The sequence below is a fragment of the Chionomys nivalis genome, chromosome 12 (genome assembly GCF_950005125.1).
Source record: "Chionomys nivalis chromosome 12, mChiNiv1.1, whole genome shotgun sequence".
NCBI classification, from domain to species: Eukaryota; Metazoa; Chordata; class Mammalia; order Rodentia; family Cricetidae; genus Chionomys; species Chionomys nivalis.
Window position 1 is genome coordinate 1,879,865 of NC_080097.1, and position 24,486 is coordinate 1,904,350.

Consider the following 24,486-nt stretch of genomic DNA (forward strand, 5'->3'; position numbering starts at 1 on the left):
AAGCTTGAGTGTGGTATTGGAGTTAGGAAGCCCTGTGAAAAAATCAGTAATGGCATAAAAAATAAAACAAAAGTGGGTGGAAATTTTGTTAGCTAACTCAACTCAAGCAGTATGTGATAGTCTCTCTTCTGTGTGAACCCACCATCTTCCAAGCTCAACTATCAACTGTACAGATACAAGACAAAGATGATCCTTTTCCAGACACAAATTCCCTAAACACTCACTTCTAAGAAGTTATCCCTTCAATTAATATTAAGTATTGCTATAATTTACTATGTTCAGATCACCTGGGATTTCTCTTTCTCAAAAGGTACAAATAGGTAGATGGTTCAGCTCATTAAAGAACTTGCCACATATGCCTGATGACCTAAATTTGATCCCTGAACCCACTTAAAGGGGATAAGAGGAAGTAACTCCAAAAAGTTGTCTTCTGATCTCAACATATACACCATGGCATAGTCTATCTATCTATCTATCTATCTATCTATCTATCTATCTATCTATCATCTATATATCTATCATCTATCTATCTCACACATACACACATTCACTCACACACATACCTCTGCTATACTAACCTTCTGCTTGAACAAGATTTTAGAAAGCAATCTTCTCCCTTTATTAAAATTGAGCCTTATGAATAATGAAAAAACAAGTAGGTTTTCATATCTACTCAAGTGAACATTATGTTCTATCAATTACTAGTAAGGGTAAATACTAATCTCAACAAAGTACTTTAGACATTACCATGACCTAGCCTTTCAAAACCATGACAGATGGTGCCCATTCCTCTCACTGCCCAGGTCAAGAGACTCTTCATATCAAACATCTTCATCCTTGCATAAAAGAAAGTGTCATCGTTATGAGCAGAAGTTGTGGAACCTGCCTGAATTCCAGCCCCATCAAATACAAAGAGAACCTGGTGTGCACAGTATGTTCCAGGCCAGCCAGGGCTACATAGTGAGCTTCTTTGTTAAAGAAAAGGAAAGACCATAACATGGATGCTAATGTCTACTAATATCTGACTGTTCTGTTTCCAGAGCTTTCCTCAAGCTGAGCTATCCTTGTCTCCAACCTTCTCCATTTCCACTGACCCATCTCCAACCTTCTCCATTATCACTGACCCATCTCCATCCTTCTCCATCATCACTGACCCATCTCCAACCTTCTCCATCATCACTGACCCATCCCCAACCTTCTCCATCACAGACCCATCCCCAACCTTCTCCACCACTGACCCATCTCCATCCTTCTCCATCTCCACTGACCCATCCCTAACCTTCTCCAACATCACTGACCCATCCCCAACATTCTCCATCATCACAGACCCATCTCCAACCTTCTCCATCACAGACCCATCCCCAACCTTCTCCACCACTGACCCATCTCCAACCTTCTCCATCATCACTGACCCATCCCCAACCTTCTTCATCACTGCTGCCCACTCTAACTCTGCCATATCCTAATCCTCACTTCACACACATATCCATATGAATACACACACATACACACACCATTGGCAAGCCCCTTCTAGAGATCACTGGTCTGTCTTAGGGTTTCTATTGCTGTGAAGAGACACCATGACTAAGCATTTAACTGGGGCTGCCTTGTAGGTTCATAGGTTCAGTCCATTATCATCAAAGTGGGAAGCAGTCATGGTGCTGGAGAAGTAGCTGAGAGCTCTGGATCAGCAGGCAGCAGGGCCTGGCTTCTGAAACCTCAAAGCCCACCCTCAGTGACACACTTCCTTCATCAAGGCCACACCTCCTAACAGTGTCACTCCCAGTGGGCCTGTTGAGGGCCATTTTCATTCAAACCACACTGTCTCAGGTCCAGCAGTAATCCTAATCCAGTAAATCATTGCAGTGTCAAGATGACACAATGAAGAAAACACGGCAATTTAATAACTGGAATTACATGCAAAACAAGGCAAAGCAAGCATAAATCAAAGTAGAAAGTCAAGTATTCCTGACTAAACTGAGTTGAAACCACCGGAATTATTAGCAACCCAGGACAGTAGGCCCTCACTGCCCTACAAGACCAAAAGTGCAGTCAGAATGGCCACTTGCGTGGAAATTCAAATACCAACCGCGAGTTTCCATCTTCTTAGAGGAATGCAGCTGCCACCTATTTCTCAAGTGAGAGCATAGCACCATGGAAGGCAGGGATAGAAGTCATTGTGAGCACCTGACTCCAGAGAAGACATATTTCACTAGTATTATTCATAAGCATATAGATTGGATTTACTTATAAGACGAAACCTATCAACAGAAGTAGTAACTAATGTATTAAAGCTCTTAAGGTATAAACATATAACTTTATTAATTTTATTATGTTTATATAATAAACTTATACAAAAACAAGTTTAAATTAAAAGAAATATGGCTTTGTATATAAATTATTTTTAATAAAGAAGCATTAAAATATGGTTCAAAGAAAAAAAATGTCTTAGATAAAAGATACTCTGGGTCCAAAACAAAGCCACCCACCCCAGCGCTAGTACAGAACTGCCATGAGAACCCCTCCTCCCGCTTGGTGCTCACAGCGTCAGCAGCTGCAGCCAGCACTGAGGCACAAGTCCGTACTCCACAGCCACCATTATTAAAATCCCCTTGGGGCTTGTTGGCAGGGAGTAAATTAAGTCCTTATGTATTGAGAAGAACACCCATTTGAAAAATGTACAGGGGCAATGAGCCTTAACATTATCAAGTACTGAAATAACAAGGAAACGTGTTCTGTACAGTTTAACTACAAGGTCTAAATTTAGTGTATTTCACTTGTTTTCCTAACTGTGTAAAACAATTCAACTTGGCCCTTATATTTAATATGCCACTTACCAATCACACATCCAATATTGGGTTTATTTGCCAAGCACCCACCTTTTTTTAACACTAAAATAAATAAGCTAAAATAAAACCCCTACCACCTCTATTGAACAGATAGCACAGTTTGTTTTTGTTCTTTGTTTGTTTTTTGGTTTTTGTTTTGTTTTGTTTTTTTGAGTCAAGGTCTCTGGCTGTCCTGGAACTCACTTTGTAGACCAGGCTGCCTCTGCCTCCCGAGTTCTGGGATTAGAGGTGTGCACCATCACCACTACCCAGCTGGCACAGATTTCTGCAACCAAATTACATAACCCAATAATATTCCTGGTGGCAAAATGTATACTCATGGGTATTCACATATACAGAAAAGAAAAAAAAATCCCACTTTAACTGAAGTCCATTAATACCGAAAGACTAATCGAAAAAAAAAAGTTGATACAAGACCGAACCACCTTTAAAACATGACTCTACCCCCAAACACATAACACCATTTTCATGAAAAGGGAAACTCCAGTCTCATACCAACAAAGTAAGAAAGTTATAATGACTCTTTCCCAGGTGAATTTTCAAAGACTTTAAAGAGGCTTTTTTTTTGTTATGTTCTAGTTTTGATAACTAGAAAACAAGAATGTAATCCATATGACAGCAATATTTTCAGTCTTTCTCAGTTCTAAAAATGTCTGGAGTCTCAAGGGAACCAAGTCCTTTATCCTTACATTTGATGTGTGTATGTGGTAAAAACAGAAATAATCATTTTCTTTTCCAGCAGGGGCCATGTAAACCCTCCCATTCCAGAAGTCAGACAGTACCCCCTCAACACAGGAAGGCCATGTATATCAGAACAGAACTTGAAGCTCACTTCCAGATGGCTCAACCTTTTACCACAAGGAATTTAACTGCACATTTACTAAAAAGCAATCAACTGCAGAAGCAGAAGAGGCCTCGTGTAAACTATTACCCTAATCCTAGCTGAACGCTCATTCTGCAAGCGACCTGCCGGGGACTCACGGTCTGGAGCTGACACGGCAGAGCGGCCACGGCTCCATCACCTTAGCCCCCTAAACCTGCAATCAGAACTCTGTTAGATGAGTCAGCACCCTAACTTCTCCCATCTGTACAGCTGCTGGAAGTAGCGCTTACTGACAACTGACAAGCTGCTTAGCACTGCAGAATTTGATAATTCATGTCTTACCAAATTTTTACTGACTTGGAAGAAAATAAAACGCCAATTAAAAGCAGATGTCTCTTTTAATTCTAACTGACTGAGAAACTTACCATTTTTTTTTAACACAATGTGGACACAGAATGGACACGGATGACAGTTTGGATAGTTAAATACTCAGTTTCTGAAATCTCACAACTTTGAAAGTGGTTTTCCAGAACTTAGCTCATGTGGCTTTAACCTGGCAAGGAACCACAGTGAATTGCTTAAGGTGGTCATCGAGGTCAAATTCACTGTCACACATTTACAAAGGTTGCATGGTCAAAACATTAACAAACTAATATTCTCAAGGTCTTCAGGTTTATCTTCTCACATACAGAAACTTTGCAAAGCACATTGTTCAATATAAAAGCTTTCCCAACAAAAGCTAACGTAAAGACTTTCTGAAAGTTTGACTTCAGAAAGTGACCCAAGGGCCAGCCACATGTCTAGTCATCAACCTCTGACTCGAATATAGACTCTTCAGGACTGTGCCGTACAAATTCACTGACTTCAGACTCTAACCATGAGTTCCAAACAAGTTTTTTTGTTCAGATCTATTTCCATTTTATGTATATGTGTGTGTGTGCCTACTTATCTATATGTACACCGTGTGCATGCAGGCTCCTGTGGAAGTCAGAAGAAGATGTCAGAACCCCTGGAACTATAATTGAAGGTAACAGTGAGCTGCTCAATGTGGGCGCTAGGATCTGAACACAGGTCCTCGGCTGAGCAATAAGAGCTCTTAATCACTGAGCTGCCTACGTAGTCCCTGGACAAATTTCTTAAATTGGAAGTTTAGGCTAGCGCTACAACAATAAGTACACAAATACACAGACAAAGCGTGATGAGGACCCATATACATAACTGATAACATTAACTCACTTTCTTGTAATAAGCTGAAGTTCTGACCACAAAATAATTTAAAATATATTTAAAAATCAAGACAGATGGGCTAGTGAATTCTCATACCGCTCCATCTTGTCACAAAGTGACCTGTAATAAAAGCCCATGTCTCAAAAATACTCCATTATAAAATATCAAGGTTTTAATACAGTTACATGACATCAGTAAGCAACCTATCCCCATGTCCGATGACACAGACCACAGCCTTGGAAGCCAGTTCTCTTTTACTGACCTTGCGAGCTTCCAACAACTATCAGCAATCACAGGGTGAGTCCCAAAAATAATTTCCACAATGATCCCAAGCACTCATCCAAAAACCTATGAGATTCAAAGCCTAGCAAGCCCTCAACTTTGGAAACAGCTGAGCTGAATCGCTTGGAAGCAGGAGGATCCCGGGCAGGTTCACGTCCCATGTGTAGTAACAATATTCTTCACAGACAGCCTGGCCCGTGAAAGCATTTGGGGAGGAGGAGAGGGAGAGGTAGTCTCAGAAAGGAGACTGGAGCAGGAGTCAGCCTGCTGCCTGCATGGCTACTCAGAGGTCCTCGGCGGCTTCAGCACACGCTGCAAGGCCTCAGCTCCTCTGCTCTGTTTATTCCTGCTACACAGTCACCATCCGCAGAAGCTACTGCAGAACAGAGCAGCTCGCACAATGGAATGTGGATGACTGACACGTGCTGAAACCTGGGCTTGCCACCGCTAATGAGCACGTTAAAGGGAAATGCTCACTAGATGCCTGCAACCTTTTTATTTACCCTGTGTGCATGATTCGACATCAATTAAAACTGGCTGCAAAACAGTAACACCACACTGCTGCCACTCTCAGTAATAAGAGACGAGCAGGGAATTTTCACATTGCAGTGGCTAAAATCATTTTGCAAAACACTACTGTACATGTGGTCAGCTTCAGCTAGGATCCATGAAACACGGAGCTGGAGAGATTGCTCAGCAGTTAAGCACACTTACTACAGGGAACCAGGGTTCAGTTCCCGGCACCCACATCAGAAAGCTCCCATCTTGTCTAAAATTTCCCCACAGCATGTACCAGGAATGCAGCGTTCCATTAAGAAGACACTGTCCACAACAGCGCAGGCTTTGTCCAGCCTCTCCTGATATGGAAGGTCCTTTAACAGTTCAGTTCAGGAAAGCAAGTGGAGCCCCGAATGTACAACCTTAGCTGCACTGGGACGTGCGGTATGTGCCACCCAAACTCAACCGCGACCTCTTTCTAAGCCTTGGGGACCAGGCCTCCCTGTGAGCACTAAATGTGCCTTACGTGGTGTGCTCTACAAGTGGTTTCTCGGTGGGCTCCATCTCACTGGCTGGGTTCAATAAGAGCACCTGGCAGATCTGGGCAGCTGCGTGGGGTCTGACAGACCTGAGATGCAGCACAGTGGGTCCCGCTCAGGACTGGCACCAGTACATGCTGTGGTCCTGCTCTATACCCATTTCTACCAGGAAGAAGCCTAAGTGAGATATAAAGGTCTCTTTGCAGTCTTGTTACCCACTGAAGCATTCCACACACATTTTAAGCCTTTGCTAGGGGAGTTCAAGTCTTCTCACCTGTTTGGTTCCTGGAAAATTTTCTCTCTCTCTCTCTCTCTCTCTCTCTCTCTCTCTCTCTCTCTCTCTCTCTCTCTCTCTCTCTCATACACACACACACACACACCATCAATAGAAGCTGCTGCTGATTATATTACATCAGTTTTTCTCAGCTGCCTCAAGAGTTAATGGTTATTCCGTGAGACCGAAGAATTAGTAAGATTTTGGTAGTATGAAAAAAATAAGGACTACATTTCTCAAAAATTTACTCTATTATATATAAAACACAAATGAATCAAATTCCAATATTTTGCATGTGGCAACTAACTGGCCCTGGAGATGATGATAATTTTCTTTGTTTGTCCTACTCCAAGCACTCATTGTAACAGCCCAGCGTGGAGAAAGCCCCAGCAGCAGCTGTTTACTGGCAGGTTTCAAAGGGACATTGGGATTCAGTGCTTACTGCTTTAAATTAAACTCTAGGATTCTGTCTTTGTTATTTGTTGTTGCTTGCTTAGGCTTAGAGACACTGTCTCACTGCGTCAGCGCATAGACCAGGTTAGCCTTGAACTCTCAGCAGTCTGCCTGCCTCAGTCTTCCAAGTGCTAGAATTCCAAGCGTGCCCAGCTGCATAAAGCTTTTTAAACAGTGGGGTGGGGACGGGGCACTGACTGTAAGAGCTGACATCACAGGGACTATTTCCTTTTGTGTATCTCCTCCCACTCTAATGGTAATAATGTTCAGTCAATAATGACACACTTCGAGTGGAAAGAGCTAAGGCTTTTGACAGCATATCCTGTTTGAGTTATTTTGGTTTCTGTTCACTAGCAATTAAAAAAATGACAAAACCCTGTACTCTTCCTCTGTTCCTGAACATATAAAGACTGAAGGTAAGTGAAACCTGCATCTTTAACAACAGGAAAGATATCAAAAACAGTGACGAAAACAACCTGGGCTTGATGTGGAAGAGAGCATTACCGTCACCAAGTCCATCTCAACTCTCCTGTGCCAGTCTGGCAGCCCAGAACAGAAGACGTGGAAACACACTGTGCTTCCTTTTATAAATTTTCTTAAATGAAAAACTTCAGACACAATCAAAAGTAGGCTTTATACTATAATGGATCCCTAGGTATCAACCACCCAGCTTCAGCAATTAGTTTAAAACTAATTTTGTTTGTATTTCAGCAGTACTAAAACCAACTGAGCCTTCTAAACATGATGTCATTACAAGTTAATTCCAAACCCTGAGCCCATCTATGCTTCACTAATGCAATGCGCCATCGTCACAGAGTGAGTGCAGGGTGTAATCAATTCTGCTCACACTCAACATATTTTCTCTAAACTATGGCATTCTTATCAGCAACGACATATGTGAGAGTTGTTATTAATTAATCAAAACAATTCCTTATAAATAAAACATTGTGGTTAAGAAGCGCAACACATTCTTCTTAGCCTATAATATGCTCTTATTTCTCTTGCCATCTACAAACAACAAGCTATGGAGTGAAAGACATGCAGCAACACAGGAATGCTAGGCAGATCGGCTCACGGAAAATCACGCCCTCTTCCCTGACACGCCAGCATGCCAAACACCGTCTCCAACCGGTGCCTCGCAACTAACAATATTCTTAGATAAAGTCCAGTCCAAAACAAAGGCCCAATGTCATCTCATTATTTCTGCTTCTTTGCCGTTTTTAGACAGCATGCACTTAAAAGCTTAATTTTAGAATGAACGTGGGGCTGGCCAGGAAAAATCACCAGCCACATGGAAAAGTAATAATTAATGTTACTTCATTTAATCCAATGAAATCTTCAACTTACTCCTTTCACTTGAAAAGTCTTTCCTACTGAATTCTAAAGCTAGGATTTGGACGCAAATACAGCAATAACAATCAATTTTAAAAGAAAGTTCTATAATACAGAATTAAAATTAGCTTAACACAAAAAAACAAGATAATTCTCAAAATGATCTTTCTACAGTGATTTCAAATCTTAACTCTGCAACTTCTCTTGTTGCTGAGTTAAGACAGCAAGCAAGGACAACTGAAGTCCTGATGAGAGAGGATTAAAAAGCACCTCCACCTTTCTATCAATGAGGAACAACCAAAATCTGCAGATAATGTCGGAGGCAAATGAGTCAGAAATGCTAATGAGAGGGAAAAATGACATACATGTTCAAATGAGATGATCTTATTCGATTCTTCTAATCAAAGACAAGAGTTTTAAACAAATTAAGGAAAACTTAAATGAGTTATATTTATAGTTCAAACAGGCCCCATTTTCTATGTGGTCTACAGTGATTATTTCGTAAAGTTTAGCACAAGACTCAGAAACCATGTCATTATATTTTAAGATTTAATATAAATATCAACATATAGCATTCACCTCTTACTTTAGCCCAAAGTCAAATAATACAATAACAAAACCCATAAGCTCACCATGACTTACTTAATGAGAAAATTCTTATTGCACACAATGAAAAGTAGGTTTTTTTTTTTTTTTTTTTCTTCAGAAAAGCTTCCCCTACATGCCATAGAAGACCTGCAAGCATGGCCTTTTGATCTCTAGCAGCCTGTAAAACAAACCTGTTGTGGTGTTGGCCTCCAGGACCACAGGAAGAAACACAGGAAGTCTACGGAAGCCTACAGTGTCCTGTGTTGCTGAACCATGATGTGTGGCAGCTAGATGGACTCAGTCCATTTTTCCCCAACAGTGTCTTCAACTTGCAGTGGGTCTATTGGGACACAACCCTCTGCTGCATTGACAAAGCAAAGAGGAAACTCACGATGCGAGAACATTAGCAATGATACATACCAAAAAAAAAAAAAAAAAAGCCAGGCGGTGGTGGCGCACGCCTTTAATCTCAGCACTTGGGAGGCAGAGGCAGGCGGATCTCTGTAAGTTCGAGACCAGCCTGGTCTACAAGAGCTAGTTCCAGGACAGGCTCCAAAACCACAGAGAAACCCTGTCTCGAAAAACCAAAAAAAAAAAAAAGCCAGAATGCAAACAACTCTATATCATTTACTCAATAACAACACTACAAACCCAGCTAACATCATTAATCATCAAACAAATTCAAATCAAAACCACCATGAAACACACTACATAATAAGACAGAAGTATGGCAAGAATATTGAGCAACCATTAGTAGAGATGTACAAATATTCCTCCTAGCACTCAGATTTTAACAAAAAGTGATACATGCTATTTATGTTTAGCAAACACATAAGTGAAAGTGAGTGTTCAGAAAGTCAACTGTTCTGAGCATGCTCACTTCTAATAGCTAAAAGAGAAAAGCATTCAAATGACCAGCAATACACAAATGTCACAAGTAAAACTGACTTACCCTTACAGGAGAATATATGACTCAGAAACGAGACCAAATTAATTTCATACTGGTATTTACAACATGGATCAATTACAAAATAAGTTTGCTGAATAAAAAAAAATGAAAACGGGGAACTCATCCAAATTGAATACATCCCATATGATTCCATCTGTATAAAATTCTAGCAAGGCAAAACAAGGTACAATAACATAAAGTGGGTCCCAGATGCCCTGAGGGAAGAGGGAAGGCGTGGGAAGGGGCAGGAAGGAGAGAAGCCAGGGGCACGTGGAATCCTCAGAGCTGAAAGACACACCCTTCCTCCTGATCATGATCTCCTGTGATTATGATGTTAGGAGCGTGCACCTAAGCGGGGAGTAAATTACTGTGGGGGCACTTAACTGAATACCAGTATATTTCAATAAAGCCTCTTTACCACAAAAATAAATAAGCAACTATAAATAAACATTAAATATTTTTTTAATAAATGCTAAAATGAAGACTGGAACTGACAATTACATACAATTTAAAGTAAAAAAATTTAAAATAGCAGGGGTTGATAAATAAACATAGGAAAAGACAAAGACATTAAAAAGCAAATATAGCAAAATATTTCAGCATGTAAATACATACTCTAATTCTTTTTTCTGCATCACTTAAATTTTTACATACAAAACCATGGGGGAGGGATAGTAGCACATGCTCACAAGCAATGGCCCCAATGCCTGTGCGAGTCTGTGGACAGATCTAATAGCAGCAGCAACAAGCATCGGTCTATGTTTAGGACGATGTTGCTGTCCTGTTTTGTTTTGTTTTCCTGTTGCTGTAATAGGCACCATTGCCAATAGCAACTTTGGGAGGAAAGGGTTTGTTCTCCTCTTACAGGTTACAGTGAGGGAAGTCAGAGCAGGAATCCAAAGAGAACAAGAGCTGCAGCGGGGCAGGAACCCGACAGTGGTGCTGACCCCAACAGCATGTTTGCCTATAAAGGTGTGTGATGGGAGTCAGATCTCTAAGAGTTTGAAGCCAACCTGGTCTATAGCAAGTGCAGGTAAGCCAAGGGTAGATAGATAGTAAGATCCTGTCTCAAAACAAAGCAGCAAAGAGACATGATTTTATTCAAATCATGTGCAGTAGAGAATCACATAATCTTATCTCACTGTCATAAACTGAATGAAATCATTCTCAGAACCAGTGAAATGGCTCAATAGGTAAAGGGACTTGCTCTAAGCTTGACTACCAAAGGTCTATCCTCAGAACATGCATGGAGGAAAGAGAGAACCACTCCCACATGTTGTCCTCTGACACCACACACACACACACACATACACACACACACACGTATGCAATGAAACTAAAAAAAAAATTATGCTTGAGGGTTTGAGTCCATGCTTAGGATTAAAGCTACAGTCTCATCACTGTTCTGCCACTGGGATGTTATATCCCTATGTAGGTATAGGAATACATACTTGTATGTATTGGGAAATTGAACTACTGTGTGCTCTCATTTTTTATTTTATGACATTTACGTGTGGGGGGTGTGTGGGTGTGGGTGTGTGTTTGGAGGCAGGCATGCTATCACACACTTATGAAGGTCAGAGGACAACTGGAAGGAGCTTCTCTCCACTATGTGGGTCTCATTAGACTTGGCAGCAAGTGTGTTATCCATTAGGTCATCATGCCAGGCATTCATTGTATGACTGATCTCATTATGTGGCCCTGGCCTAGAACTCTCCACGTACACCAGGCTGGCCTCAAATTCAAAGAGACACACTGGCCTCTGCCAACTAAGTGCTAGGATTCAAAGCACATATCAGTGTGCTCAACAATCTTATAGTACCTACAACAAATACGTATCATGTGTTCAGAAAACATTGAAGCAGTCCAGTTATACATATTACATAAAACATATTAAATTGAAAAGCACAAATGTTTATTCTATTAAAAAATACATTGGTCTTTGACAATAAACAAAACCAAAAATAAATGAAAATCTCCATATTGATTAAATTCCAAACACAGTATCAAGTTAAAAATACAGAGTTTAGGGTCTGAGGGTATAGCTCATCAATAGAGTACTTGCCTGATGTGTACAAGGCCCTGGATTCCATCCGCAGCACACACACCCATACACTATCATACACACATATCACATCCACATACACACATAAATACCCAGATTAAGAATCTGTTAGTCTTTCTCAACAAAAATTGTCACCAATGTGACAATCCACCACAGTGGCACTGGAAGACAGCCAATTACTAAGTATATAAAAAAAATCATCACACAAACAATGTTCCCACAATACAACATAACCTATAAGCAATTCCCTTTGTGTTGTTTCTATGGCACTCACCAAAAGGACAAGAAATTCTTTTCCTAAATAATTTATTTATTTTTATTTTATGTGCATTAGTGTTTTGCCTATATGCATGTCTGTGTGAGGGTGTCAGATCTTGGAGCTACAGATAATTGTTAGCTGCCATGTGGGTAGCTGGGATTGAACCTGGGTCCTCTAAAAGAGCAGTCAGTGCCCTTAACCGCTGAGCCATCTCTCCAGCCCCAGGACCAGATATTCTTTAAAAAGCATCTTTGTAGGCAGAGTTGAGAGTTGCCAGTCAGATACAGAGCGAGCAGGAGAGAGAACGTGCCATGCTAATAAAGGTACTGCCACATGGGAGAGAGTAAATAAGGAATATAGGTTAAAATGTAAGAGCTAATTAGTAAAAAGCCTTAGCTATTGGCCAAGCATTTACAATTAATATAAGCCTCAGAGTGGTTACTTGGTACTGGGCAGCCGAGACAGGAAACTTCTGCCTACACATCTTAAATGGTAAGCTCTGATGGGATCATATTTTATGTTAGGGAAATTATATGCCAAATATGAATCTTGTCCTGATGCACACAAAAAAGGAAGAGGGCTCCTTAATTATGAGCTACAAATTTTCAAAGCAAAGAAAATACCAAGTCTTTGAGGTCCAAACCCATCTTTCTATGGTGGGAAGAAAACTCTTTTGCAGGCTGAATGTTTTTTAACCCTTAATCTTAAATCTTCACAAATGTTTCATGTTCAATGAACTTACTATGTTGGAATCACAACAACAGAAAAGAGGAAGCAGAGACTGATAAAATTCAAGTCTTCAGCAATGAGAGGTTAAAACAGAAGCAATTTAACTTAACATGGAGAATAGTATATCCAAAAAGAATTTTTTTTTTTTTTTTTTTTTTTTTTTGAGACAGGGTTTCTCTGTGGTTTTGGAGCCTGTCCTGGAACTAGCTCTTGTAGACCAGGCTGGTCTCGAACTAACAGAGATCCGCCTGCCTCTGCCTCCCGAGTGCTGGGATTAAAGGCGTGCGCCACCACCGCCTGGCCAAAAAGAATGTTTTTATTTTTCATTTTTTTTTTAGTATTCTAGAATCTGACAGAAAATATCCACCTCATTAGAAAGATAGAGAAAAGTTAACACGTAGACAGGGACTTTGAGCTGGAAAGGGCAGAAAGAGGCACACAGTGCCGTGAGCAGTGTGGAAAGCAAGCATAGGACAGAGAGAAGCAGCCTGCTTGGCCATACCATGGAGTCCGGCTTGGTAGAGGAAGAGCATGGTTGGTAAAGGAAAATGGAGGGGGTAAGATCAAAAACAAAACCAGAAGAAACTAAAAGTAGTGGGCTGTTCTACACCCCCTTCTCTAACATGAACACCCAAGCAGAAGTCATTGTTTTATCTTGATGTAGAGTAAATTTGATGTCTCACAATGGTTCTTTTCTGAACTGAAATCACTTCCCTGTTCTTCGAAGCACGGCTGTGAAACATCAAGGAGCAGGAGTCATGCCTGACTCGTTTTCATACCCTCAAATGCCTTGGACAGAAATGCCAAAGGTGTATCTTTAATAACTGTGATGGCTATTTTTGACTTTCATCTTGACTATATCTTGGTTGAACTATAAGCCAGAAATGGAGCACACAGTCGGGATCCGGATTTTGAAGCAAGAAGACACGTGCCTTTAATCAAGACCGAGGCTTGTGGAACTGAGCAGAAACTAGCTTCCTGAACTTTCAGTTCACAACTAGACACTGTTAGACTGCAGCCTGTAAATCATTCCAATAAATTCACACACACACACACATATATATGAGAGAAAGAGAGATTCACCCCATAAGTTCTAAGACTCTAGAGAACCCTTACTAACACATATATTGGTACCAGTGTAGACGGGCATTGTTATGACAGACCTGATATGTTGCTTGGAAGATTGTGGAAGGACTTTGGAACTAGGGCTAGAAGAACCATTGAGAATTAAGAGTTCAGTGGGATGTTCTGTAGAAGCTTGAAAGATAATGTTTAGAGCAATGCAGAAGACAGAGGCATGATTGTGAAATTTCAGAGGGAAGGTTAAAGGGTCATTTGTCTTTTTGAATTAAGACCCTGTGGTTCTGGTTAGCTGAGGCTGAAGAATCAGCTGTGATTAACAAGATACCAGAACTACTAAAGCAAAATTTGCTTTCCTGGGATACTTGATGCTGGTTGACTGGAGCTAAGAAATTAGCAGTGATTAAGAAGAGACCAGCATCACTGAGGAAATCTGGGAAGTGTTTCCTGAGAGCACAGAGAAGCTGCGTTCCAGAGGTGGCCGAGGCTGTACCTTGTGCTGGCAGCCGGCCTTGGTCATGTGTAAGCGTCTCCCAGGAGGCTTCATATGAACTGGTCATGGAGATTACCTGAGGGCTGGCACTGTGAGAGCCCAGGAGAGGCCACCGGTGAAGGTGCAGCCTCAGGAGCAGCTGAAGGCCCAGGACTGAAGGGGTCCTGCAAAGGTGTTGAGACTAGACACCATGAAGAGAGGCTATGAGAGGCTATTGGTAAAAGTGCAGCTCAGTTGCAGCAAAGGATCCCAGTATTTTGGAGATGCTAGAACCACAGGAAGACCACCAAGAACCGTAGCAGCAGTGGAGTGGAGCCAGCCGGAGACTAGAGGAAAAAATGTACGGCAAAGCTAGAGAAGCGACCCAAGGAGGAGTTCAAAAGGTCACAAGTGAATCCCAGATAATTAGATACTGGGTTATTTATACGGTTGGAGTTTGATTTGCTTCAGATTGTGACAGTACCCTAGTTCTTCCCTCTTGAAGAAAGTAATTTTTATTTTTAAAGGAGCCCACAGCTGAAAGACTTAAACTTTTAAAAGAGGTTGGAATTTTAAAGAGACTGAGATTTTAATAAGTATGAATTGATAAAGACTGTGGGATTTTTAAGAATTATTGATCATTTTAATGTGAGATCTTGGGGATGAATAAGAAAGGAAGGGATATGGCACAGTAGTGATATCTTTGTGTGTCAGGTTGACCAGAAGTTGGTTCTCCTGGCTGATTTTGTGTGTCACCTTGCCATAAACTAGAGTCATCAGAGGAAGGAGCCTCAGTTGAGGGAATGTCTAAATGAGACCCAGCTGTAAGGTATTTTCTCATTTAGTGGTCAATGGAGGAGGCCCAGCCCAGGGCGAGTGCTCATTCCTGGGTGCTGTGGGGTATTTGTACACTGTGTGATGATGTATTGCTGTGATTGGTGCAATAAAAAGGCGAATGGCCAATAGCTAGACAGGACTTCCAGACAGAGAGAGAGAGAGGAAAAGGAGAAAGAATATAGGTGCATGGATTTCCCCAGAGACTCTGAAGAAGCTGGACATACAGTACAGAACAGAGGTTAAAGAGCCATATGGCAGAATGTGAGTTAATATAGACAGGTTGCATTATAAGAGTTAGCTGGAAGAAAGTCTAAGCTAAGGCCAAGCTTTCATAATTAATTATAAGTCTCCAAGTCATTATTTGTGGGCTGACGGTTCAAGAAAGTCTGACCAGAAAGCTTGCCACACCTGGGTTCTATAAGAAGGTGGGGCTGCGCAAGCCCTCGCAAGCAAGCCAGTAAGAAGCATCCTCCATGGCCTCTGCTTCAGCTCCTAAACTCCAGGATCCTGCCCTGTTTGTGTTCCTGTCCTGACTTCCTTCAGCGATAAACCCCAATGCTGAAGTGTGAGCCTGATAAACCCTTTCCTCCCAACTTGCTTTGTCGTCATAGTGTTTGATCACAGCAATAGAAACATTAACTAAGACAATGACCATCACACTGGCCATATCATTTAACTTTTACTGAGTTCAAGCATTCATCTATGCCTGGAATTTCCAACTTTTAAAAGGGCTATATGACATATATTTTGGGGCTGGGCAGGCCACTGATCTCTGTTGTTCCAGGACAAAAGCAGCCAGAGACAAATATATAAATGAATAGGCATGAGTGGGTTTGAATAAAATTTTATTTATAAAAAGCAGGATGCTTCCAGGCAGTGGTGGCACATGCCTTTAATCTCAGCACTTGGGAGGCAGAGGCAGGCGGATCTCTGTGAGTTCGAGGCCAGCCTGGTCTACAAGAGCTAGTTCCAGGACAGGCTCCAAAGCTACAGAGAAACCCAGTCTCGAAAAAACAGGAAAAAAAAAAGAAAGAAAGAAAGAAAGAAAGAAAGAAAGAAAGAAAGAAAGAGAAAAGAAAACAAGTCTGCTGGATACTATGGGCCTGTAGCCTGAAGATGGATGCCCCAACAGTACAAAATAACTTTGGGTGACTGTACAGGCAGCAAGATGTCTCTGTCATGTTTAGAGTTTTGGAAGTTGCTTATTTCTTGTTTACTTAGGTAATATTATATCCTTCTGGAGTCTTTGACGGAGTTGAAGAATAGTTATACTTTTCCTTTGTTATGATAAAAGATAAAATAGATATAAATATTGTAATTGTAATTCTTGCTTGATAACTGTTTTGTTATATGTGATTTTACCATGTTAAAGTTAAAGCCTTCCTTTTTGTTTAAACAGAAAAGGGGAGATGGTGTAGGAGCTCCTTCTGTATTTATGTTGCTTTCATTGGTTAAATAAAGAAACTGCCTTGGCCTTTTGATAGGTCAGAAACTTAGAAGACGGGAAAGACAGAATTGGATACTGGGAAGAAGAGCAGAGTCAGGCAGACGCCATGGTTCTCCTGCCCGAGACGGATGGTAAGCCACAGTCAAGTGGTGATACACATTAATGGAGATGGGTTAAACTAATATGTGAGAGTTAGCCAATAAGAGGCTAGAGATAATGGGCCAGGCAGTGATTTAATCAATACAGTTTCTGTGTGGTTATTTGGATATGAGCTTCCCCGGGCGGTAGGGTGCAGCCTGCTCTTCTTAGTACAGGAGGTTAAGTCGCCCAGCGTGGGTTTCAGTAAACAAATGTGGGTGGGTCTTCTGCAACAGTAGCATACGCTCTTAACCACCGGGACTTCTCTCCAGTCCCACACTTAAAATCTGAAATTTTTAATTTTAAAATTCAAAGGTCAAATAGAGTAACAAATTGATTGAAACAGGTGACTTTAATTCTACTTTGTGTCTCAGAAAAAAAAAAAAAAGTTATTCTGTGTAGCCCTGGCTGTGCTGCAACTTGCAATAGGCTGGCCTTGAACCCACAGAGATCCATCTGCCTCTGCCTCTCCCGAGTGCTGGGACTACAGGTGTGCAACACCACTGCCCAGCTCTTTTCCATTGTTTTAATTACTATCAGGACCTAGATTACAGAATGAAAACATTCACTTCTAACAATTATCAAAGAGTCAGTAAATCAATCAGAATTCTATAGTTCAGGAGTCCATATCTCTACACTGCTTTCTGAAATAGGGCAATCATTTCTGTCTTGTTATAGACTTACCAAACTCCTTGCAAACTCTTTGTTTTCTGACAGGAATCCGTAACCTGGGTGTACCTTAGGGATGAAAAGAAAAGGTTCTTGTAACGTTATCATGTTGTAAATCCGCCTGAGCCACAGGATACTCAGTATTCTGCACGGTTGAAGGTGACTTCCTCACAGACTGGTTCTATTGCACTTTTCCTTTGTTCTCTCTCCAGGCAGGCCACAATGGCATCGTGTCTCTGTGTCTCTGTCCTGCCCAGCTGCACTTGTCTGCGTTATCCAGAAACTCACTTGACTTTTCCTACGGCTGGTCCACAGGCTTAGAGAACTTCACAAGGGCTTGTGGGACACAGAGTTATGATCTACAAACTTCGGACAAAATAGATGAAAACCTCCACAACGACAGTTCTCCAGAGCCCACATTTGTCAGGTACGGTGGCACTCGGGAAACAGAGGCCAGCCTGGTCTACACAGTGAGTTCCAGAACAGCCAAGGCTATGTAGAGAGACCCTGCCTGAATGAATGAATGAATGAATGAATGAATGAATGAATGATGAGCCCAAGCTCTAAGCCACTTAGTACACCTTATCCCCAATAGCAGAAGGTGTTCTAACACTCCCAGAGCCTCTGTCAACTGCACTCAAATGGAGGTCTGCTTCAACTTCTACACTATTTTTCTTTTGGTATCTACTCTTCCCCCACTCCCAGTCTGGCCATCACATTCCTCTGTGCTTTCTCCCCACAGGCAACAGCGTACACTCTAACCCGCCAGCCCCAAGCCACAACAGCAGTCAGCGCTGGAGCAATCCCTAGTAAAATACTTCTGCTGAAAGGAAAGATGGGTTCCTGAGGAGCCAGAGTCTGAGCCTCAAACAGGGACAAATCTGACGCTTGAGAATCAAGTGGCGTGGGACAGAGTAACTTAAACACTGCCCAATAGGAAGAGACCTTCACTCCATCATTCCATTTGAATAGAGAATGCTGTGTTCTGACAAGCAACAGTTAAAACATCACAAGTTGCACTTCTGTTAAGTGCTAATACGATATGTAGAACAGGGCTTTGTTTAAGCATTTCTTTCTATAGAAACGAGCAGAGCCAGTTGCTGTCTGCTTCCATCCAGCTATGGCAATAACTCTGTTTTAATATTAAATGTATAGTTGGTCCTCTGGTTAAAAACAAAAATCAAAAATTACTCTAACTGATGTCAGAAATTAGTTTTTTCCTTGGATCCCTCTCCATCCGGCCAAAATTAGGGTGGGGGAGAGGATTTACCAATGGAAAGGATTAGCATTTTGTTGACACTAACAAACTGAGATAATTAGCAAATACACTGTTTTTATTTCTAGCAATGCAAATGACTGTGGACAATTTTTAAATGACTAAATTGAAATTTAAACAGTCTTTTCAGAACAGGAGGTTGGGATCTTTGGGGGTTTCTTGTTTTTGTTTTTAATGCTCTTATTACACTGAAAGGGTTAATGCTCAGAACTAATTGGGATTTCTTTCTTGCTGGCAAATGTGGAACTGAACTGAAGCCGCTCCCTGGTGTGAGAGCTGAGCCCGGCAGCCACCTGCAGCCGCAGCCACCAGCACTGCCAGATGCTGCGAAGCCTTTGATTTCCAGGAGTGAATCCGGCCACATTTAACTCACGAGACACAAACTACTGCAACAGCGTCTCGTCACTCTCTCTGGAGTTCTCCAACACACACTCCAGCTCTCTGCGCACTGCATAGGAAACAGCTGCGGAAGACAGGTTCATTCAGACTCACAGCTTGGGCCCTGGTTTTCCTAATGGCTTCCATGATGGCATCCATGTTGAGGTAGCTTTTACTGGTGGGAGCTGGGCCAACACAGACAGCCTCGTCCGCCATTTTCACATGAACCTAAGGAGACAAATCCTGTGTTAGCAGATGCTCTGTAGAAAGAATTACAACCACCCATAAGCAGACACAAACACAGTTACGCATGGAAGTGAATTTCTTCACAAATATCCGCTAAAATAACTCTGCAACGAAAAGGCTCAGGGTCTGTATTAGCCATGACTCCATTAATTCCGCATGCCTCACCCACTGTCTGAGCAAACAATTTCTGTGATACACCTCCCTCCCCTCCTCGGTTCATCCGTGCATAAATCTGATATCAAAAACTACCTCACTACATGGAACAGAGAAGCCCCAGATTCTAATAGCTGGCACATTCATGCCCAGGTCTGGGCAAGCTCCCCAGGAAGTGAGGTAATTAGAGGCGTGAATGGAGGGACGCAATGAGTGTCCCTACACAGCATCAGGTCGGCACCAGGCTCAAATTAAAGCCCAGAACTAAAGAGTTCAATATCATATCACGTGAACCAGAAAATTCTGAGAAGCATTTAAATGCCCTCACGTTCGAGCCTTGTCCATTTTACATTTAGTCCTAAAAAAAATGACGTGTGTAGTAAGTGCTCAGGCTACTCAAATTCAGGCATGAGCTTTCCACCTTTAAGACAACTCACGCTACAGAATTTTAGTCCATGTTTTTGCTGAGAGACTAGGTAGGCGTTCAACAGTGAAATATGAACTGCTTAATCTCAAAAGAAATCTTTTCTCTTTTCATTGAACATACTATGCTTTTGAACTAGAATCTTCTAATAATCTTACAGCTTAAGAAATTCACCATCAGATTATAATCATTTTGAAAGGCAGATACATACAACTGGGTATAAACATTTATGATCCACTTCTTCACTGAGAGAGAAGGAGGAGGATCTACAGTAGAAAACACTCGGGTGTCTCTAAGTCATAAGCCTTAGTTCTGAACTAATTTTTAAAAACTACTTTTTGAGATGAGATCTGAAAACTTACACAGCTGCCTTTTAAAAAGATCAGAATTCAATTCAATAAAATTTTCCAATTAAGTAAAAAATATCATTGCATATTAAATGATAAATGATAACCGGCTCAAGGAGGTTACAGATCAATATCTTAATACAAAACACTCAACCACACACTCTCCTTTATGGCACAAACTACAAGGAAAGGTAGCCTTGCTTGAAAGGAGCTTTTACGTATTCCTTCATTTAAAGCAGGCTCTCTCCCTTTGCTTATCTTTGCTTGTTCTCACCCTCATGTTTCTCTACTGCTCTCAGACCATTTCAGATCCTGATATTATCAACTTTGTTGTTGTCATTAAGGCTGTGCCTTTTGTTTGTTTTTTGTAAAGGAAAAATACTTACTGATCCTTTAGAAAGAATGCATTAGCCAACTGAGGGAAGCTGCTGAAGTTAAACGCGCACTTACTACTTTATATGACATATTTCTCTCATCACGTGCTGAGTCTTCCCTGGGCACTCACACTGGATGACCCTCCTTTAATCTGAACTCTCACAAAAACTGGCACTGAATCACACTTGACCTAAGAACCTCATTTTAAAGTCTTCATCAGCTACGTTCTTATGACATGTATCCCTTCTACAAAACTTGATATACAAGAGAAAGATTGTGTCTTAAATTCTCTTTTAAATCTCCTAATACGTTATGTGCTAAAAGTTCAGAATGGGAATAATTGAATAACCTGCATTATTAAATGGTAAAGCTATTGTCTTTGAAGGAAAAAAGAAAAATGCTACAACAATAAGTCATTGTCTTTGCAGTCAAAGAGTAGCTACACCCAAAAAATACCATCTCAGCCTAAAAAAAATGGGTCTAGAAAGTGGCATGCATATGGTGGAAAGGAAATTAAAAGATATATATGTGCCCCAAATTTCTATAATAAACACACACAAATAAGGGAAATTGGGGGCTCTGATGGTACTCTGACTCCCTGAATCGTCTTGTCTTCACCTTCCATGATGTTGCATATATAACCTTCCTTTTCTGTTATTCTTTACCATAAAACACATGCGTCTGCGCATTTCACAGACCCCTGGTAAACATTACTAACTAACATAAGTAACTAACACGTTACTGCTGCTGACGTGTATTGTTCGAATAAACACTCCAATACACCACACATCCTGAGCAGGTCAAAACGGCAAGGACTTGACAGACAAGGGCTGCACACACACTGTCTAAAAGGGAGCACTTCTGTTTCTCAGAAATAAATTGCACTACACAGGGAAACGCATCCCAACAAACCTTCAGTCTAGCATGGGGTCAGAACAGATGAGCAAAGTTATCTAAAAAGAAAAACATCTAGAACCCTTCCATCTTATTTATCATAGAGACAGTAATAAAGTGGTCTAGAAATGTTTCTAACCCTAATCCTAATTTTAAAACCCTAGTTTTAAAAACTTTTGAAACTGGAGCCAGACATGGTGGCACACGTCTTAAATCACAGCACTTAAGAGGCAGAGAAAGGCAGATCTCTGTAAGTCTGAGGCCAGCATGGTTTACATAGGGAATTTCCCAGCTATATAGTGAGATCTTGTTTTAAAAAAGCTTTTGAAACTCCATTTGAGCCAGGTGTGGTGGTGTGCACCTTTAATTCCAGAACCAGAAGGCAGAGGCAGGTGAATCTCTGAGTCTGAGGTCAGCCTGGTCTACATAGCAAGTTTCAGGACAGGACAGGTAGGGCTACACAGAGAAAACCTGCCGAAAGAAAGAAAGAAAGAAAGAAAGAAAGAAAGAAAGAAAGAAAGAAAGAAAGAAAGAAAGAAAGAAAGAAAGAAAGAAAGAAAGAAAGAAAGAAAGAAAGAAAGAAAGAAAGAAAGAAAGAAAGAAAGAAAGGAAGGGAGAGAGGGAAGGAGGGAGGAGGGAGGGAGGGAGGGAGGGAGGGAGGGAGGGAGGGAGGGAGGGAGGGAGGGAGGGAGGGAGAGAAGGAAGGGAGGGAGGGAGGGAGAGAGGGAGGGAGGGAGGGAGGGAGGGAGGGAGGGAAGTTCATTTGAATGTTTTTGCTACTGTGCTCAGTACATGAGGTGCCTCCTTTGATTCAACTGTAGAAGCACCTATACCATTTTGAAGAGACTTCATTTACCAAAGCTTTTATGTTTCAAAAACTTCAACATCTTGAAAAAAAAACTTTAAAATAATTTAATAGAAAAGAAAAACTACAGCAATCACAGACTTACCTGGAGGCAAATTAATCCAGCAAGATTTGCTATGGTTTAAAAAGAACATGTTGGTGCTAAGACTGCCCCCATATCCCGTAAACCAAGTTACTTTTCAAAGGAGAATGTTGGTTTGTATTCAAGCACATACAATTTTATACTTTTAATTTTTTTTTAATTCTTTGTAGGAGAGTTGCTTAGGTCAGCCTATTATTTCCTAAGTAGTAAGTGCTGGGGTCAAGAGTGTATTTTTAAACTTACAGAACTGAAAAGAATCATCTTCCCATTGTCTTTGAAGATAAAACTATGCTTGTCTAGCATACATGAGGCCTTGGTTTGGGTTCAGTCCCCAGAATCAATCTCTCTCTCTCTCTCTCTCTCTCTCTCTCTCTCTCTCTCTCTCACACACACACACACACACACACATCTAATCACTTAAATGTGTAGAGATAGACACGTTAAGACTGGTGCCTACATTTTAAAACTTTGACTTAATTAAAAAAAAATCAACCAATGAGATGCTGAAAATAATCCAATTACACCTATGTTTATCAAGAAATCTGTACTTTAGTGTTAAAAAAAAAAAAAAAAAACTAGGCCAGTAGTATATTTTGCATAAAGTGTGACGGTCTGAATAGGCGTTCTCAATACCTTCAAACTAGTACAGTCTGAGACAGGGAGACACTTCATGTCTGTAGTACTCCAAAACAGCTCTCAGCAAGATCTGACTCTGAGAGAATGGCCACCAATAAGCAATGCATGTGTCTTCTGTAGTTGGGGTTTTCTTTGGGCTGCCCAAATAAAGACATGGAGACTTATTAATTATGAATGGACAGCTTAGGCTTGTCCCAATAGCATTTTTACCTTAATTTAACCTGTTTCTATTCATCTACATTTTGCCTCAGGACTTTTTACTTTTTTTCCATTCTATATGCCCTACCTTCCTGCTTCTCCCAAGTCTGGCTGGCTGGCTCCTGGCATCTCGCTTTCTTCCCCCTCCGTACCACCCTCCAGCCTAAATTCCTCCTCCTACTTACTCTCCCCGCTGATAAGTTCTGCCTGTACCTCCTCCCTCAATACTGGCTATTCAGCTTTTTATTAACCAATCAGGTGCCATAGACAGACAAGATGAGACAGCAACACATCTGTACACAGTTACTCAGACAGTCCACAACAGACAAGGTGAGACAGCAACACTTCTGTACACAGTTACTCAGACAGTCCACAACAGACAAGGTGAGACAGCAACACTTCTGTACACAGTTACTCAGACAGTCCACAACAGTCTTCCACGTGATGACCTTCAAGGCAGAATATCCCCTCAATACCAGCACACTGACAAAATGGAGACTAGATGGAATTCTTGCCTGACCAGCAAGGCTCACCCAATTCAACCAGACATCAGGATCCACCAACTCTAACTCAAACATGGCCGGGGCTACACAGAGAAACCCTGTCTGGAAAAAATAAAAAAAAACAAGAACAAAACAGCTGCCAAATTTCTGGCCCACTTTTTTTTTTTAGTTTAAGTATGGCAATGGTTTGCCTGCATGTATTCTCATATTCAATGTACATGCAGTGTCCACAGAGACCAGAAGAGGATGTCAGATCCCCTGGAGCTAGAATTACAGATGGTTGAGAGCCACCATGTGAGTGCTGGGACTCAAACCTGGTCTTCTGGAAGAACAATCAGTGCTTTTAATCACTGAGCCTTCTCTGCAGTCCCCTGGCCCATTTTCTACAGCCTGCTTATATGGATCGATCAGGAAGCAGATTCAACACTGGGTTGTTTATTGTTGCTTTTGTTTTACAAAGTCTGTCTTGCAGGGATGCAGGGACACACTGCTGATGATGGAGGGACAAAAAGCAGGAATAAAGGTATCAGGCTCTTTGTAGACATATTGGGGGAAAAAAAGAGAGGTGTGGAGAAAGAGCAGTAGACATTAAATTTCCA

At 41.3% G+C, this 24,486-nt stretch overlaps 1 protein-coding gene across 1 annotated transcript in view; it reads right to left on the bottom strand.

The window, feature by feature from the left end:
• Pcca (propionyl-CoA carboxylase subunit alpha) overlaps positions 1–24,486 on the bottom strand; it is a 291,408-nt gene that overhangs the window by 224,427 nt on the left and 42,495 nt on the right. Inside the window, exons 5-6 of the mRNA XM_057785910.1 lie at positions 19,279–19,392; positions 17,526–17,579 (exon numbers count right to left, since the gene is read on the bottom strand). Coding sequence (XP_057641893.1) covers positions 17,526–17,579; positions 19,279–19,392 — 168 coding nt within the window. The remainder of the gene's footprint in view (positions 1–17,525; positions 17,580–19,278; positions 19,393–24,486) is intronic.